At 40.3% G+C, this 17,849-nt stretch overlaps 1 protein-coding gene across 2 annotated transcripts; it reads left to right on the forward strand.

The window, feature by feature from the left end:
* Window positions 1-187: 187 nt before the first annotated feature.
* hyou1 (hypoxia up-regulated 1) lies at window positions 188-17,616 on the forward strand. 2 transcript variants are annotated; one of them, XM_044370860.1, is made up of 24 exons: window positions 188-410; window positions 1,524-1,599; window positions 1,835-1,928; window positions 2,181-2,259; window positions 2,407-2,561; window positions 2,906-2,982; window positions 3,084-3,265; window positions 4,287-4,402; window positions 7,418-7,604; window positions 7,880-8,014; window positions 9,327-9,409; window positions 9,532-9,664; window positions 9,905-10,089; window positions 10,342-10,480; window positions 11,100-11,157; window positions 12,128-12,204; window positions 12,331-12,504; window positions 12,661-12,827; window positions 12,917-13,004; window positions 13,243-13,499; window positions 13,603-13,687; window positions 14,187-14,448; window positions 14,557-14,709; window positions 15,794-17,616. In XM_044370860.1, exons 2-23 carry the CDS (start codon window positions 1,530-1,532, stop codon window positions 14,706-14,708), a joined length of 2,955 nt encoding a protein of 984 aa, XP_044226795.1. In that variant the 5' UTR covers window positions 188-410; window positions 1,524-1,529; the 3' UTR covers window position 14,709; window positions 15,794-17,616. The 2 variants fall into 2 exon arrangements, with proteins under 2 accessions (XP_044226795.1, XP_044226794.1); XM_044370859.1 differs by having other exon boundaries at window positions 189-410; window positions 14,557-14,664.
* Window positions 17,617-17,849: the final 233 nt, after the last annotated feature.

Raw genomic sequence — 17,849 nt, forward strand, 5'->3', positions numbered from 1 at the left:
ATATGAGATATATATATATTGATATTTATAATCATTCCCTATTCACATTCTTATTAATTTCCAGCTGGGAATCCTGTGTTCCTCAAAGTAAATCTTAGTCGAAAACACCTACATGTTCACAGTGCATGTGTTCTGAAATGCTAACCGGAAACAGTATGTTGTATTGTGTTGACCTTGACGTCAGTTTTTGTCCCAGCAGCGGCTTCAGTGGATCCAATGAGGTGACGCCGCGTTCCGGGCCCGACTGCCGAGAGCAAGCCGGTGATAAGGGGAACTAAAAACTACCAAGTGTGACAACAAAGAGGCTCAGAATCAGCTCCAAAAGAGCGAAACTAATCTCAGAAGCCGCCCGGAGGAGTACACCCTGTTGGTAGCCCCTTCACAGTTTCATTTGTCCCGGCGGAGTGAAGGTAAGTTCCTCCCACAGCATAGTGTGTCAATCATGCTTTCTTATTGATGGTGTCAGACATGCAGCTAGCTAACAGTAGCTGTCAATTTCTTCTTTGAGCTATTTCCTCCTGCTTAACAGTGTTGGCTTTGTGTTTGCAAAGGTCCAGTGCTGGTCCACAGTACCCAGCTGCCTTTGAATTGAAAGGTTAATGGCTAATGGTGTAACGCTAAACAGTAATTGTTGTGTTTACCTGTATAATACACATCAGTAAGTTATCCTGTAGTTAACCTGTACATCCACTGGTTTCCAGAAATCAATACACTGCTCCTGGTGTTTTTTAATAATGAGGATTTGACTTATGCATCCATTTTGCATTCGTGCGTCACAGCCTCACCGGGGGCTAGAAGTTTCTGTGCAGATCGCCTGTTGTTCTCTCCTCAAAACACAAACACCAATTCAGTTTTTTGATGTACTCAACCCTAATGTTAAGCTCTGGCTATAGTATGTTTCTGCACCCTTGAAAACGAAGCACACACTCTCCTGTAAGTGCAGAGATTCTGTGGCTCCTTGTAGATATTAAAGCTTTAGCCAACATCAAAGCCTGACAATGGCATTAATGCCACGTGTTTTCAAATTGTCTACACCTCTGTGGGTGGGGTCATTGGATCCTTTGCATATCCTTGGGCAAAAGGCCATGGCACTACCTGGCAGTGGCACACTTGAAGTTAGCACCTGTGAGGAAACATAAACGGTGATTGGACATTGATCAGAGTAATGAGTGTGATGCAACTAGCCCTGTTTGTACTTGTGAAGAAACCAAGCTTGCATGTAAAAGCAGAAACAGGGAGAGCAGGTTTGGCTTTTCAAAATGAAGATCATCTTTTTACCACCAACTCACGGGACTGTAACTGCTCGCACATTATGAATGGAGCGACAGAGCTAGAGAGAAAGTGTCTCCACAGTGCAGGTGGATGGACAGAGAGAAGCAGGACATGAAAGGTGTTTGGCTTTGATGGTGGTGTGTGATGAGGTTTCAGAGCTGAGGCTTTAGCACAATGGGCAAATATGGACAAGTAAGGATCTGCGAAAATCACCCGATTATATTGTTTTCTACATTTGTTCATCTTCACAGCTCATCATGGGGGGGAGGAAGCTGGCATTGGTTGCTCTCTTCTGCCTTGTTCTGGCAATGTTGCCTTCTCACACAGGTAATATGATCCATCAACATACACTGACATGTTTCTCTAACATGAAGCACTGTTGGTAGATTTAACAGCTAAAAACATACCAGGCTGACTGTTTAGCTACAGCACAGTTTTACAACATTTGCACACTAGTGAATATTTAAAGCTTTTATTTATTAGTGTTTGGAAATAGATAAGCTGAATCAATACTGCAACTCTGAACTCTGAGGATGTCTCACACATGTATTTGTCTTTGCAGCGACTGTAGCTGTCATGTCTGTTGACCTGGGCAGTGAGTGGATGAAAATGGCGATAGTGAAACCCGGTGTGCCGATGGAGATTGTTCTTAACAAGTGAGTATAACTGTGTGCTGCTTCACGTTGTTCAGCTGTCTTCATCACGGTACAGTGAGTTTGCACAAGTGGCTTAGTTGTTAGAGGAAATGTAACTGAAGGAAATGCCCTCACCGCATTTTCAATTTCCTTTTGAAATGCAAGTTAAATATGAAAAAATTAATGCGCAGACAAAGTACAAGAGTAAGTCAAATGAATACAGCAAAATTAAATGTCAGGGTTGAACCATATGTCTGTTGTGTTTTTCTTCAGGGAGTCAAGGAGGAAAACACCCACTGCTGTGTGTCTGAAAGAGAATGAAAGACTTTTTGGAGACAGTGCATTAGGAGTGGTATGACATGTTCTCAAATTTCCCAACTTGTGTTGGAAAAAATATCCGGAAATATTCTTTGTTCAGTCAAGTTCAAACACTCACCTCAAAATAATATCGATCTTCTTCTTGTATGCTATTAATTGTTGCGTATGGCATGCATTTCAGTCTGTGAAGAACCCCAAAACTGTCTATAGACACCTGCAAAGCCTCCTGGGCAAGAAGCACGACAACCTCCAGGTGGCGCGCTACCAGAAACACTTCCCTGAGCACCAGCTGCAGGAGGACCCAGTCAGAGACACCGTTTACTTTAAAAACTCACAGTAAGTCTTATTATCTGTCTCCTGCTTTACCATCATACAATAAATGTATGAGGTGATAATGAACTCTTTCTCTATTCATAATGTTGAGTCTTAAAATCAGTTTGCATGAGATTCCCCTGACCTCACAACTCATGAGAGTGGTTTGTTTATCAGGTCCATATTTGTAATGATTTCACCTCTGAAAACACTTTGACCATCACAGATGTTTTTAATAACATGACCGATCAGGGGGTACTGGTCAGAGGTTGTCATGGAAACATCAGTACCAAAGTTACTACCTGCAAAACAGTTATCCACACGTTATAGAAAGAAACATAGTCTTTCTGCTTTTTTCTTTCTTTCAGAGAACAGCAGTACACACCTGAGGAGCTCCTTGGGATGATGCTTAATTATTCTTGTGGACTGGCTCAGGACTTTGCAGGTCAGTTTGCTCATGAAGCAAGATGCATTATTGTATGAAATGATGTCAAGCATATTAATTTTTCTTTTTTTCCCCCCACTCCTCCTGACTCAAACTCACAGAACAACCAATCAAAGATGCAGTAATCACCGTCCCAGCCTTCTTCAACCAGGCAGAGCGCAGGGCAGTCCTACAGGCTGCACAGATGGCAGGTCTAAAGGTCCTTCAGCTCATCAACGACAACACAGCCGTGGCCTTGAACTATGGGGTCTTCAGGAGGAAAGATATCGACAACACAGTCAAGGTGCACATTCAGCGTTACATCCAAATACACACTTTAGAGGATGAGTCTGGTCATATTCGGTATTTCTCTTAATGTCAACAAATCTCATGAAAAGACCAAAACCAGCAATGAACTGATCTATAAACAGGTATCGCTGTTATAGGAAATGATTAACTATACACTCACCGTGCAATCTAATGGAATACAACAGCTCTGCCATATATTCTACTTTTACGAAGCTTATACATTTTCAGTTTTTGCCCAATCCATTAACATACATGAGGGGGGCAAAATATTAGGAACACTTTTCAATATAATCACCACCACCACCCACTACCACCTCAAAAACCACCAGCAACCTCTTTTTCATCTAACTCTTGTTCTTTTCTTTATGTTTTTAACACTGTAGCACTTTGAGATTTATTGTGAATGAAAAGTAAAGTACAAATTAAATGCATTATTATTATCATATATTATTATCACTTTTCTGACAATGTCAACAAAAAGTTAAAATGTATAAACTTCTTAAAAGTAGAAATTATGGCACAGCTGTTGTATTGGATTGCAGAGGTGTTCCTAATTAAGTGCATGGTGAATGTATACAGTACCAGTCAAAAATTGGACACACTTTGTCATTGAAGTGAATGGGAAGGGGTGTTTAAACTTTTGACTAGTACTGTACAGTGTATGTGAACAGTTTTATAAAATGTACATCTTCAGTAGGAACCAATGGGCTTTAGGCTGAGTGCCACAGACAGAGTAGAGCACTTAGAAAGTATTGAAAGATGGACTAACACGTTGTTGGTTTTGGTCTTTTTGAAGGGATTTGATAACAAAATACAAAATTATAGAATCTCACAGGCTTTATCATCTACAAGATGACACTTGTATACTATTCAATAAGGATCTCGTAGGCTGTTCAAAGCAGCTTCATCATGAGGTCATGTTGACATGAATGTATCTGTCTTCAACTTTGTGGGAAATCAAGCTCCACTGAGAAGCGACAACAAATCGCTGACACTCTGATCTTGTTTCATTTCAGAATGTGATGTTTTATGATATGGGCTCAGGCAGCACAACTGCCACCATCGTCACATATCAGACAGTCAAAACCAAGGAGTTTGGCACCCAGCCCCAGCTGCAGATCCGAGGTGTCGGGTGAGTCCAGTGATCCGAGGAGTGGCATCACCACTGAGAACACTAATATAAGCAAAGTGCTGATTCTATCTAATGGACAGAGACCTGTCTCTCACTATCAGCCCTGTTGTTTGAAAGAGGTTTTGAAATATGGTGTGGTGATGTGGGCAGTTTTATATGTGCACATTGATATTTATTTAAAATCTTGCTTTGTCTTCTAGAGGGTTTGACATCCTTTTTAAGTCAGGAGTACAGTTTTGTGTGAACATGGAGCACCGAAATGTTCAATATTAAATAAATAAATGTTCTTTCACAAATCTCGTGATACCAAACGTAGCTAGCTCCTGTTAGCTACATCAACAACAATGCAGAAGTAATTCGACCAACTTGAGGTTGCCTCAGATAAACACAGTACAGACATAACTAGCATCTGCTTTTATTTAGCTTAAAGATGCAGTGTGTAGAATTTAGTGGCAGCTAGCAGAACAGACTTGGCAGAAATGGAATATAATATTCATAAGTATGTTTTCATTAGTGTATAATCACCTGAAAATAAGAATCGTTGTGTTTTTGTTGCCTTAGAATGAGCCCTTTATATCTACATAGGGAGTGGGTCCTCTTCCACGGAGCCCGCCATGTTGCACCGCCATGTTTCTATAGTAGCCTAGAATGGACAAACTAAACACTAGCTCTAGAGGGGGCCTTTTATGTTTTTCACAAGTTTCTCAGCCACTGTAGGTTTTCCTACACGCTTGGAAGTTGAGGGGGACGGGTATCCATTTGGTTGCAATGCCACTAAATGCTACACATGCTACTTACTGAGCCGGCTAGCTAGCTAGCTCAGTTTGCTTATAAACTTGGATTACAACTCAACGTTTAAAGCAAAGTGCTGGTGTGAGCAGCGTAAGCTAGCTGGTTAATTCAGAAGTATTTAAGTAGCATTTTGATTCTAAAGATGTTGCTCAGAGAAGACACACAACACTGAAAAGCAAAACCACTTTCTCTGTGGTTGTCGGTGCTAACAGGAGCTAGTTGGAGCTAGACTGGGGCATGTGATTGGCTAAGAGATGAGGCGGTGGTGACTGGAGACGCCACTGTCATGAAAAGTGATTATGAAATTGTGTTTTTTAGGAAAAATGCCATGAATGAAAAGGGAAATACTACAATAAAATGCTTGTAATGAAATAAAAAGGAAGTATAATATAAGTCAGTTATTATGAAATTAGGAGGGTGAAAAAACATCTTATAATTATTTAAACTCAGTTTCATGAAATGTTATTCCATTATGATGAAATAACATTTCATAACAATGAACTGAGTTTTACTGAGTATGATTTTTATCCTAATTTATTGGTTCTTACTTATATTGTATATTTTACTTTATTTATTCATGTGATTACTATATCATATTATTATACTGAACACTTTGGGGCTCCATATGTGAAGATATGAAAATACATTTTGGTGAATAGAGGGAGAGTAGAAGGAAAAGTAAAAAGGGGAAAAATGCAGTCAGTGCTCCAGCTTTACTGACATGACTTATAAAGATGGAAAGACCTTTCTGATCAGGTTTCTAAAGGTATTAACTGTATGTTTGGAGCATTCATCAAAATGAGTCTAATTGTCAACATCAGTACAGAATGTTTTATGCATCTGTAACACAAACAGATCCACAATTTTTAAGGTGTAAATTTCAACCCATTGTAAATTCTTAATCTACACAACTGCAGCGTGTGAGTCAGGAACTCATTTATTCTGGCTTTTGGAGACACTAACACACACTTCAAATCTGAGAACATTCTGTATTAAGTCTTTAAGATTTTAGTCTGAGCCATGTACATATTAGAAGATTCTCTGAAGACTGGCAACACTGCATCACACAGTATAATAACACTACAGGATGATTTTGAAGATTTTACTATCTTGGCTCTCTCTATCCTTTCTGAAACTTAAAAAAAACAGGAAGACACATCCAGATAACCGACCACAGACATAACATGCAGAGATATTGATCTCCAGCTGAAGTGTAGCTATAGAAAACACAGCAGATGTCCTCCAGGTGTAATACTGGCATTAACACGCTACAAGCCTTGTCTGTACTGTAGACAGCTCCCACTGAGTCTCACATTAGTTAGTGCTGCCTTACTGGGCCAGTTTGGTTGGAATTTTTTCTACACACCAGATGTTAACATGTGGTTTGTGGCAAACATGAAAATAAATGTGCCTTTTTTTTTAAAGGTTAAGACAGGAAGAACTTACAAGTGGTTCCAGATAAGAGGAAGGAGTACAAATCTGTTGTGCTGATGAAACCGCAGCTAGCCTGTTCTAGCCTGTTCTAGCCGAGTTCGGCTCTCTTTAGCTTACCTGCTTCACTGAGCTTGACATTGGTGATCCTGGATTATCAGTATAACGAAGCTGCTTATCAACCTGGCTCTATTAACTCTGGGTTTTCCAATCAGCTAGATGCATGTTAATGTGGAAGAGGCAGAGTTCTTAATTACAACCAAGAACTCATCAGAACCGTGAGAGGAATACTTAACATGACGTGATTTAACAGTGATACCTGTGGGTTTAAAATCTCACATATAGTACATGCTACACTTAAATACAGTTCAAAATTTGACTTCTCCTTTCTAAAGTGGAGAGTAAATGTACAGTAAAGGTAAATTTAGTATACATGGTAAATTCATTTTGGGTACACTGAACATCTACCAGGAGCTGTGTGTGGTGTGGTAATATAAATCACTTGTAAAGGTGATTCAGTGTTTTGTTTGTGATTTCTTTATTTCCTGATACATGCCTGTCTGAGCCATTAAAGCTCTTAATATCTACAGATATGGGATTATTAGAGATGCTTCATGTGGGTGTTTGGTTATTCTGGAGCTTCTTCAAATATAAAGATTGCAAATGTTTCTTGCTTTTGATTATCTAACAATTTAAAACCTCCCAAACTACATTTCAAAATGACAGTTCAGTTCTCATAATAACTTCATAAGAATCCATGCAGACTTAGGTGTTCTCTTGTTCCGGTCCTAGGTTTGACCGTGGGTTGGGGGGCTTTGAGATGGACCTGAGACTCCGGGACCACTTGGCCAAACTGTTCAACGAGCAGAAGAAGAGTAAGAAGGATGTGAGGGAGAACCACCGGGCCATGGCCAAGCTCCTAAAAGAGGCTCAAAGGCTCAAGACAGTGCTAAGTGCAAATGTGGACTTCATGGGCCAGGTGAGTCCAGCAATGTGAGCTCTCCACCCGTCTTAATGGTTGTGCATCCCATCGTCATGTTGTCTGCAGCCCTGGAAAATGATTTAGACTACAGTTCTTAAAGTCACATTTAAGACTTGCATACATGTTAAGATTTTAAATCTGAAAATCACTTTTTGAAGAGCTGAAACATCACAGATTCTTAATGCACACAGACTTACAACATCACTACTGACCAGATCATCTGAGCATTGTGATGCAGGACCATTGCAGTGAAAAAATAAATGTGTTTTCAGGTGGAAGGTTTGATGGATGACATTGACTTCAAAGCTAAAGTGACCAGAGCTGAGTTTGAAGCGCTGTGTGCTGATCTGTTTGAAAGAGTGCCTCGGCCGGTGCAGGACGCCCTGACTGCTGCAGAAATGAAGCTGGTCAGTATTCTCATTGCATGCAGGACAGTCTGTCTCTAACAGGTCGTCCCACATGGCAGGATAAGATGAAACTTTAATGATCCCTGCAGGGAGAACCGACTGTTGGTCTTTGCAGACACAAGATACAGAAAAGTTAGACGGAAAAGGACAGTCATATCAACATATAAACCCCTATATACTGTACATATGGAATGGTCCTGTGGTCCCACACTTATGACTTTTATTATAACAGTCTTGGTCAAATCTATCACAAAAGAATTATTGTCAGCCATTGGAAGCCCCCTCATTCCATTTCCTAACAAAATTAGGCTCAAGCATTTTAAAGATCACCTCCAGGCATGTTTTAAGACTAATACTAATTAATAAAACTCCATACAACAAAAAACAGTTCATGGAAAAGTCCATTCTCAGTGTATGTGCACTGGAGTTTCCACATCACACTCGTGCAAGTTGCATACTGGACCACCACTGGCTCCAAACTAGTTATGTCCACATGTTAAAGTCAGATTTAGGGTGAGCACATAACAAGCTGACAATAAAAAGAACACATAATGAGAAGGGGGCTTTAAGAGAATCACTGTAAGAATGAATTGTTCTACCAGACATCACACTATTAATAAAGTGCTATTTTTTATGTTGTTGGGGGGTATTTGGGTTTGGAGAGGGGGCAGCTATTTTGCCTACTTGTTTATGTTTATTTATTTATTTCAGAATTGAAATAGAGGATAAGCCCCTCCAGATGAACCATCTCATTTTTGAGGGGTCCTCAGAAAATAAGTTACAACATTTAAATAAAACAAACTACATTAGTGATAATAATGATAATAAATTTAACAATACAATAACACAAAACAGTCAACACATACAGATCAACATGGACATATACATAAAACCCCACCCACTACATCTGTTACACAAATCATCTGTACAAAGAATGAACAGGAAATAAAATAACATTATGTCAAAGTCTACAGTCTACTTATGAACAAAAATGAAGGTACATACAATTAAAAACAAGAACAAGTAGATTTAAGGTTTATTGACAACTCATATATTAAAGTACAACATATCAGACTTTATCAGGATAGAACGATAAAGTCCTGGATTTATTTCCATCATTGGTCCTGATGTTTTCATGAAAACATCCATTTGTCAATTTTTTATTTCTTTTATCTTGACTATATAATACTCCATTGGGCCTCTACTCTCATTGCTTGTTTTTGCTAACTTGTTATTTTTTCTTTGTTTAATTTAAATACTGGTCATCAAGTAAAGGATGTAAAGTAATGTGAGCTCCTCTTTGTGCCAACAGGATGAAATTGAGCAGGTGATTTTAGTTGGTGGCTCCACTCGTGTCCCCAAAGTTCAGGAAGTGCTGCTCAAAGCTGTGGGGAAGTAAGTGTCAACCACAGAGGTGTTGTTCTCATTTGACTAACTTACATTTTAAACCATGTCAATAAAGATTTCCATTCCTCCACATCGCTGTAGTTGTAATGGTTGGGTGTTTTTCCATGCAGAGAGGAGCTGGGGAAGAACATCAATGCAGATGAAGCAGCAGCCATGGGCGCCGTGTACCAGGCTGCTGCCCTCAGCAAAGCCTTCAAGGTCAAACCTTTCCTGGTCCGTGACGCAGCTGTCTTCCCCATTCAGGTCAGTGCAGGTTCACTGGTTCCTGATGAATTTGGTCATCATCAACATCATTTTAGAAAAATATATTAATCCCTGGTGGGTTAACTGGTGATCATCTGTATGTTAACAACACTCAGTGAGGAAGGTGACCACATCCGTTTTGGGACCATTAGTCATTTTTTTAAGCAGGACAAAAATGAAAGTTCACTGTTGCAAAATTGGGTGTAAAAATACATCCTGAATGTTTTTTAATTCCATCAGGTGGAGTTCACCCGTGAGACGGAGGAAGAGGGGACCAAAACTGTAAAACACAACAAACGTATCCTCTTCCAGAGGATGGCGCCGTACCCCCAGCGCAAGGTCATTACATTCAACCGCTACACTGATGACTTTGCTTTCGACATCAACTATGGCGACCTCAGCTTCCTGTCACAGGAAGACCTCAGGTTGGATAGCTGCTTGCTTAAGCACTTTTTGCTTCCTGAATAAAAATCCTGCACAGAAATTGGATCATTTCAACCGTTTTCATGACATTTTGGACTAGAAAAAGAATGAAAAAGAATAGAAAAGAAATAAAAAGCCAACTAGGAGAGTCCAAAGTTTACAGAAAACCTTGATCCATCAAGTCACCTGTTACTTTTTTCCCTCCTGATTTGAATATATTTGATTGTTAGCCCCCTTGTTGTCATGTGTTGCAGTGCATTTGGCTCTCTGAACCTGACCACAGTCAAGCTGTCTGGAGTGGGCACCAGCTTTCACAAGCACACAGATGCTGAGTCTAAAGGCATCAAAGCCCATTTCAACATGGATGAAAGTGGAGTACTCCTGCTGGACCGGGTCAGTTCGACTTTTTGATCAAATCAGCTTGTTGAACATTCACACAATCAAATTAGCCTTTTGAAAAACAGTCTGAGAGAAACAGTTGCAACATGCTCCACAGGAAAAAAACATCAGCACATATAATCTGTAAAACAAGTATTACCTGCTACAGATATGAAAGGAACAACATTGTATGTGGATAATGGATTGAACTCCTTTTTGTTTAAGGACAGTGTCTGTACTCGCTCTTATGTCAGACGTATCAGCTTAGACTTGGACAGTGTCTCTCCTGGTTGCCATGGCGTTTGTGAGGCTTATCAAAGCCAAAAACACTTGACTCCAAGAAATGCGCTTAACGCTCAAAGGAGATTTAATAAAGAAAAAAAACCAAACATTAGAGGATTTATTCGTACATAATCACATAATGCTACAAGGGAATAAACACAGGCAAGCAGAACATGTACATGTTGTGTACTATAAAACCAGGCTTTGTCAGGATCTTCAGATACACACAGCAGAAAAAATGACATCATCTTGTGGGCTGTAACATAAAAGGAGTTACTTCACAGAATCCAAAGATTTTGAGTTTTACCAATCAGTCAAGTACTATTTTCATTGTTGTGATTTTCATCCACAGGTGGAGTCTGTCTTTGAAACTATTGTGGAGGAGAAAGAAGAGGAATCTACATTAACTAGTAGGTTTTGTAAAGTAATATCTGTAACCTCAGCTGTCCAAAATGATAATCAGTGTTAGAGAAGGGACGTGTCAGGCCCTATTTTCATGGCAGCACGACAACCAGCGCAAGCATTGCTCTGACAGTTGACTCCTGACTTTGAAACTCGCTCTGCCCGTCTGTGGCTAAAGCAGAGACCTCAGTAAATCAGTCTGTATTATCTATGAATGAATATGGTTGATTCTTACATTATCTTCACCTTCAGTTTATTAAATCTCTGCAGCATCTGAAGGCAGCAGGACAGATATGTTGATGAATCTGCACCCTTCTGCATTCTAACACAGTACCATTACACACAGCTGTCCAGTCTGTTTGCCCTGATTAAATCTTATTCCAGTGACACCAGGCTGCTACAGAATAGCACACACACACTTCTGCACACATCAGAGCAGTCAGTTATAATTTGCTTTTCTGCCTGGTTTTCGTGGGAGATGTCAGAGTGCAGGCCTTCATTACTCCTGTGTGTCGTTGCTTCCTCTCCAACTTTTTAGCTAAAGTAGTGTTTCATGTGTTCTTGAAATGCATTACAGTGCTGCTGTGTCACTGATATGATTATGTAAACAGCTTCACCAAACTATTATCATTCCATTATTTAGTTTGAGTATCATTATACCATCTGCACTCAGCTGAACCATCAATTGAATGCAGTTCAGAACAGCCATTACATTACATTATTATATAGAGAACAGCTGTTGATCCACTGTGATGCATCAACAGTGTTCTTCTGTTACTCTCTATTAGTGAAGATACAGGAACAGCAGTTAGATGATCAGCTGACTGACACATTGCACCAGTGTTTACAACAAGGTTCATCAGTAAAGCTGTGAAAGTACTGCATGTTTATCCTGTACTGATTTAGCAATACTACATCCTGTAGTACTGTGTTTGAGTCTTCATTCAGTAACCGAGCCAACACTTTGCTGTCTTTCAGAACTGGGAAACACCATCTCTACCTTGTTTGGAGGAGGATCCTCCGAACCCGCCTCGAATGGAACCGAACCTGTCCAGGTAACTGCTGCTCTGTAAATGACACAACACTGTTTTCTTAACAGTTTAACAGCTTAACAGTGTCGGGCTGCATTGCTCCCGCCTGGCCTGAGATTGTAGCCAACATCTCTCCCTGATCATGTCCAGGATGAGGAGGAAGTGCCTCCAGAGTCTGGAAATGACGGCAAGGATGAGGACAGTAAGGACGAGGGCCAGAAGGACGAGGCTGCCAAGGAGAAGCAGGATGAACCGGAGAAAAGTGCAGGAGAGGAGAAAAGCCAGGAGAAGACAGAGGAAGCAGGCAGCAAGACTGAAAACAAGGTAAGATCCTGTCACATGGAATCTCTCTGAGAAACACTGTACTATACACTGCAGGGTGTCAAGCTGTATCCTGGTCAGGACTGTTATTAGGTCATACTTATATTAAAGAAAGAAAGACTTGGTATTGAAAGTAACCATTTATCTGGTCTGGTGAAGGAGGAAAAGGAAGGAGAGAAAGCAGAAACTGCCGAGGCAGAGAAGGAGGTGGAGAAGAAGGCAAAGCCTCAGAAGAAAAGCAAGATCTCTGAAGACATCACAGTGGAGCTCATCATCAATGACGTCCTTAACCCCTCTGCTGATGATCTCGCTTCCTCCAAAAAGAAGTAAAGCAGCTATTTTCATTTATTTACAGTTCTTGTCTCTTTTAGGTCTCTGTTTTATCAGCTGTAAACAAATCTTGGTATCTTTTCAGGCTGCAGGATTTGACAGACAGAGACTTGGCCAAACAGGAAAGAGAAAAGACACTCAACAGTCTGGAAGCTTTTATCTTTGAGACGCAGGTGAGCAACCAAAGCTATCTGAAACTTGTAGCTTTTCTGTTTGATCTCTGAATATTTTTCTGTTCTGTTTTGGAAGGAAGTTGCAGTGAAGCTTAAAGGGAATAGAAGGCATCATAAATCCTAGATATTAAAGACATGATATGATACGCAAGACAGAAGAAAACATGTGATACAATAGTGACATATCACCTCATCAAAGCCTCCTCCCAAAAACACACACAATAACTCTTTTCTCCAGGACAAACTGTACCAGGATGAATACCAGCTGGTGGTGTCAGAGGAGGAGAAGGAGCAGATCTCCGCCAAGCTGAGTGAAGCATCGGCGTGGATGGATGAGGACGGCTATGCAGCCACCACCAAGCAGCTGAGAGAGAGGCTGTCTCAGCTGAAGAGCCTGTGCAAGGACATGTTTTTCAGGGTGGAGGAGCGACGCAAGTGGCCGGACCGCCTGGCCGCTCTGGACAGCATGCTTAACACCTCCAGCTTCTTCCTGAGGTGAGCAGGAGGTGTGAGGAAGGTGGACATATGGTGGAGGTTCAGTAGTTTTCTGTGGACTGATTTTTTTTTTTTTTTTTTCCCTTTCTTTTGTCTTTCAAAGGAGTGCTAAACTGATTCCAGAGGATGACCAAATCTTCACAGAAGTTGAGCTGAATATGTTAGAAAAAGTGATCAATGAGACGACGGTAGGTGGTGAATACATTCATGTTTACATGCTGTCATCACACTACTGAGTCCAGCTGTGGATGATTCTTTTTCATTCAGCATTTTTAAAGGGGTACTCCGGCAATTTTAGTATCTCTCTTACATGAAGTTGCATCACATGATGACAGATTTTAAGCAGAAGCTGAGATATGCCACCTTTTTAATATTTAAGATGGGTCAAGCTCCAAAAACACTGGATCCTGCATTTCCCATAATGAAACTCAAAAGCGTTTTTCTTTACACCCTTTCTACCTGGTTAAAGACCTCCAGGTGACCTTGCAGGTTGTCTGTTGCAGATGACATCACTATGGCATCATCTGGGTTATTTGCTTAGTTTGGAAAGCTGCTCCAGAACCCCAGAAGATATCTTATGACAGGCTGGGCAGTACTCCTTGTAACTGACCTGTAAAATTGGTAGAGTGCCCCTTTTAAACCTATAAATGAATCCACACACTCCCTCACACACTCTGTCTGCTCCAGACATGGAAGAATGAGACCGTAGCCGAGCAGGAGAAACGCTCTCCAAAGGAGCGGCCAATCCTGCTGTCCAAAGACATCGAGTCCAAGCTGGCTCTGCTGGATCGAGAGGTCAACTACTTGCTTAACAAGGCCAAGTTCGCCAAGCCGAAGGATAAAGCGAAAGCCAAGAACAGCACCAGCTCTGATAAAAGCAGCAAGGCCAACAACACAGCCAAGGAGAAAGTCATCCCTCCCACAGAGGAGAGCACAGACAAAAAGAGTGGTGGGTCATCATGCGTGCCATTGAAAAGTTATTCTTCTCTTATGAATATGAAGAGTTAGAAGTGTAATAAGGCATAAAATCCCTTCTAATATATTCATTCAAATACAGAAAGTCCAGAGGAGGTGCAGCCGGGCGAAGCCCCACCCACTGAGGAGAGCACCACACACACAGACTCAGACAGCCAATCACAGCCCACAGAAGAAACAACAACTACAGGTCGGTCTGCCAAACCAGTAGCTGATGATGCTGGAGAACTTTAGGGTATGGACAAAATAATTGAAACACCTTAAATGTGACGCAATACTAAACTAAAGGCTCAGAACTCACAGAAATGAATGAACTCAACTGTTCCAGTAATAATGTAAAGACACAAATCAGTGAATAGCTATAAGCTTATTAACCCTCCAGGGTGCCAACTCATAAAGAATGTGGTTCTTATAATAAACTACAGCTGCTACAATAAGCTTTAAAAGACTTTTGTCTGTTTGTTGAGGAAGATGTAATGTGTTGTTCACTCACAGATTTAGTTAAAGTTATGTAGGAATACATAAATATGTTGATCTGTACACTAACTCTGGTAATTTACACATGAAAATGGTTGATTTTCTCAAATAAGGAACATAAAATTGTAATACACAAGTTACAATTTGTAATCAGAGTAGAAAGTGAAATTTGATGACTTCTGGATGATGAGCAGTAAAAAGAAAAACCAAAACATCATGGTATTAGAAGATTGTGATAGATTGTGTTTCTGTTGTTAAGCCTGTTCAAAAGTAATAAATAATGCACCGTAATATAATAGTATTGCATTACATTCACATCTGATCTAAAGGAGAGTTTTTAATTTTACATTTTGACAAGTTATTACATCAGTAGCCTACGGTGGGTAAATTCAGTCCCAGTAACAGAAGACAGCAGTCTCTTTGGTGCAGAAACTGATGAACACAAAGCTGAAGCCCATTTTTCTTCCACTGTCAGGACAGATGTGGAATGAGGTGCCCAGCCATGGCTTCACAGTAGAATTAATTTACTAGGTTACATTTCAAATATGATGCTAATGCCCTTGAAAGTATTTGTCATAGTCACAATGAGGCGTGACATGAAATGAGTGTTCTAACGTCAGCAAAGCAGGTAAGGCCTTTTTCAAATGTCACACCGGTTCAGCCTCAGCTAACAGGCTTTACCATAGCAACAGCTTCTTGTATCGGCCTTATTAAATCAGTAAACATGGGCTTGAGTTACTCAGCAGAGCTTCTGCTTTTCTGTACTAATGAGCTGAGTTGATGTAATCTCACATCATATGAACACAATATTCATTTTTTTCCTTTCCTGTCCTCACTTCCAGGACCAACGGAGAAGGCCCAACCTGAGAACCACATAGAGGATGAATTATAACAGCTGGAACTGAGAAAAAATCACTATATTTATTGACAGTGTATAAATGTTCAAGTTCCCCCTCGCTCTTTTTTCAGTTTTTTTTTTTTTTTTTTTTAATTTTGTTTTGTTTTTCTTTCATTTTTTTCTTTTTTGTCTTTATGCCCCTGTTTGTTGAACTGCTGGAAGCTGATTGGATAAGGATTGGAGACCACTCATCTTTTCCCCCCTTCACCTCCTGTGCTGTTCATCTCCTCTGTCTTTAACGGACTCTTATACACCGCAAAGAAGCAGTTTAACAAATAGAAATCCCAAGACTACATCTGTGCCATGACAGATGCTGGGTCAAGACAAAATAACTTTCCACGTACAACAAATGATGACATCGATGCTGATACAGAGAGGTGTAACCGTGTTTGGCCACTGAAATAACTAAATGAACATTTGACAAAGATGAGTGCTGTTATACTCTGATATGTCATTCATGAATGATTCATGTGTCTGTATCCTCAACCATGGTGTGTTGTTTTGAGGTTAGTATTTGTCCTAACGCCCGCATCCTTTACTGACTTCATAGCCACTGAGTAAGTGCACAACTTGTTGGTGTTGATCACAACAGAGGATTAGGTGGCTTTGCAGCTGGTTTAAGGCCCTTTGGAGGATTCTCCCATAAGAGATTTTTTTTTTTTTCAATTGTGAATGAATTTGGCCTATAAATTGTAGACTAGTAGTGGTAGAAAACATGACAAACACACACATGTGGAATATTTAAAACAAAAACAGAAATATTTGAATGGAAAGCATCTTTAATCTGGTAAATCATAGCATTCACTATAAATCTGTCTTCATCATAACTGTTGATGGTGTGGCATGGCACAATTTGGAATGTCATACTGCAATTACTGAGTGGGCTTTCAGAAGCAGTAACTCAACAGTGGCTGTCAAATTAGAAAGACTAAAATCTACTAATACATGTCATTTATGGAGAATACATCTTATGTAACAGTATGAACGTGGAACTACCTATTTTGTAAGTGTAACTACTGAAGGTGTGTCCCTCAGTCAGAAGCCACTTTCACTTCGTTTTCTGGTATGCTTACTTGATGACACTGATGAAGCCCCGACATTACAATCTTGCTGAAGTATATATAAACCACACCACCAGCATGTAGAGTTTTTTTTTTATTTTATTATTGAATGAATAGAAGCAGAAGCATTGTTACTGCTCCTTACAGAGCTGCATCATGCAGCAGTTAGTGTTGGAGATGGACAGCTCAGGTGCTCCTGTATGTGTGGACTAGTTATAAAACCGAGCTGCCAAATAGGGATATTTAAACACTTAAACCATGTGTCCACATTGCTACTTTCATCACTCTTCTGACCCAGCTGGATGAACTAGTATGACTTAGTTTTTCTACTGATGCCAATTCAATCTTTGAAAAGTGCTTGAATGTGTTCCGGTGACAGCGGACAAACTCCATGTTTTCAAAGTCTCATAAGCTGCTAAACGTCGTAGAAGAGGTGGTGTATTAGTGTTGTCACTGTTCTTTACCTCGACATACCCTGTGGTGCAGATTCTTGCTCAGATGTTGGGGCTGTTTTTCCAACTGGGTTGGGAGGGAGGGGCTGGGGGGGGGATTTGAATCAGGACTTTGCGTCAGCTGTGTGCTTATATGTGTGCAGCACTCTGGATCATTTGGAGGGGGGAACTGAAGAAAACAAAAAGTCAGGAATGAGAGATGCAAACAATGTTGTGTTTCTAAACTGTTAATAAAAAACCTTTTTCGTTTTTAATTTGATGTATTAACATGATTACCTGATCGTTGTTGAATTGTCCTTGAGGAAAGTGCAGCTGTTCCTTAGACATACCTGACGCCTGACCTCGCTGTCACCAAGGCAACAGAGTGGTTAAATGAATTTGTCAGCTGCTCATCTTCATATGTCTTCATATGGCTTCTCGATGGTTCACTTGAGAAATGACATTAGATATATTAGAGAGATTAGAGATGTCAGATAGACATTAGATA

The sequence above is a fragment of the Thunnus albacares genome, chromosome 13 (assembly GCF_914725855.1).
Source record: "Thunnus albacares chromosome 13, fThuAlb1.1, whole genome shotgun sequence".
In the NCBI taxonomy this organism is placed as follows: domain Eukaryota; kingdom Metazoa; phylum Chordata; class Actinopteri; order Scombriformes; family Scombridae; genus Thunnus; species Thunnus albacares.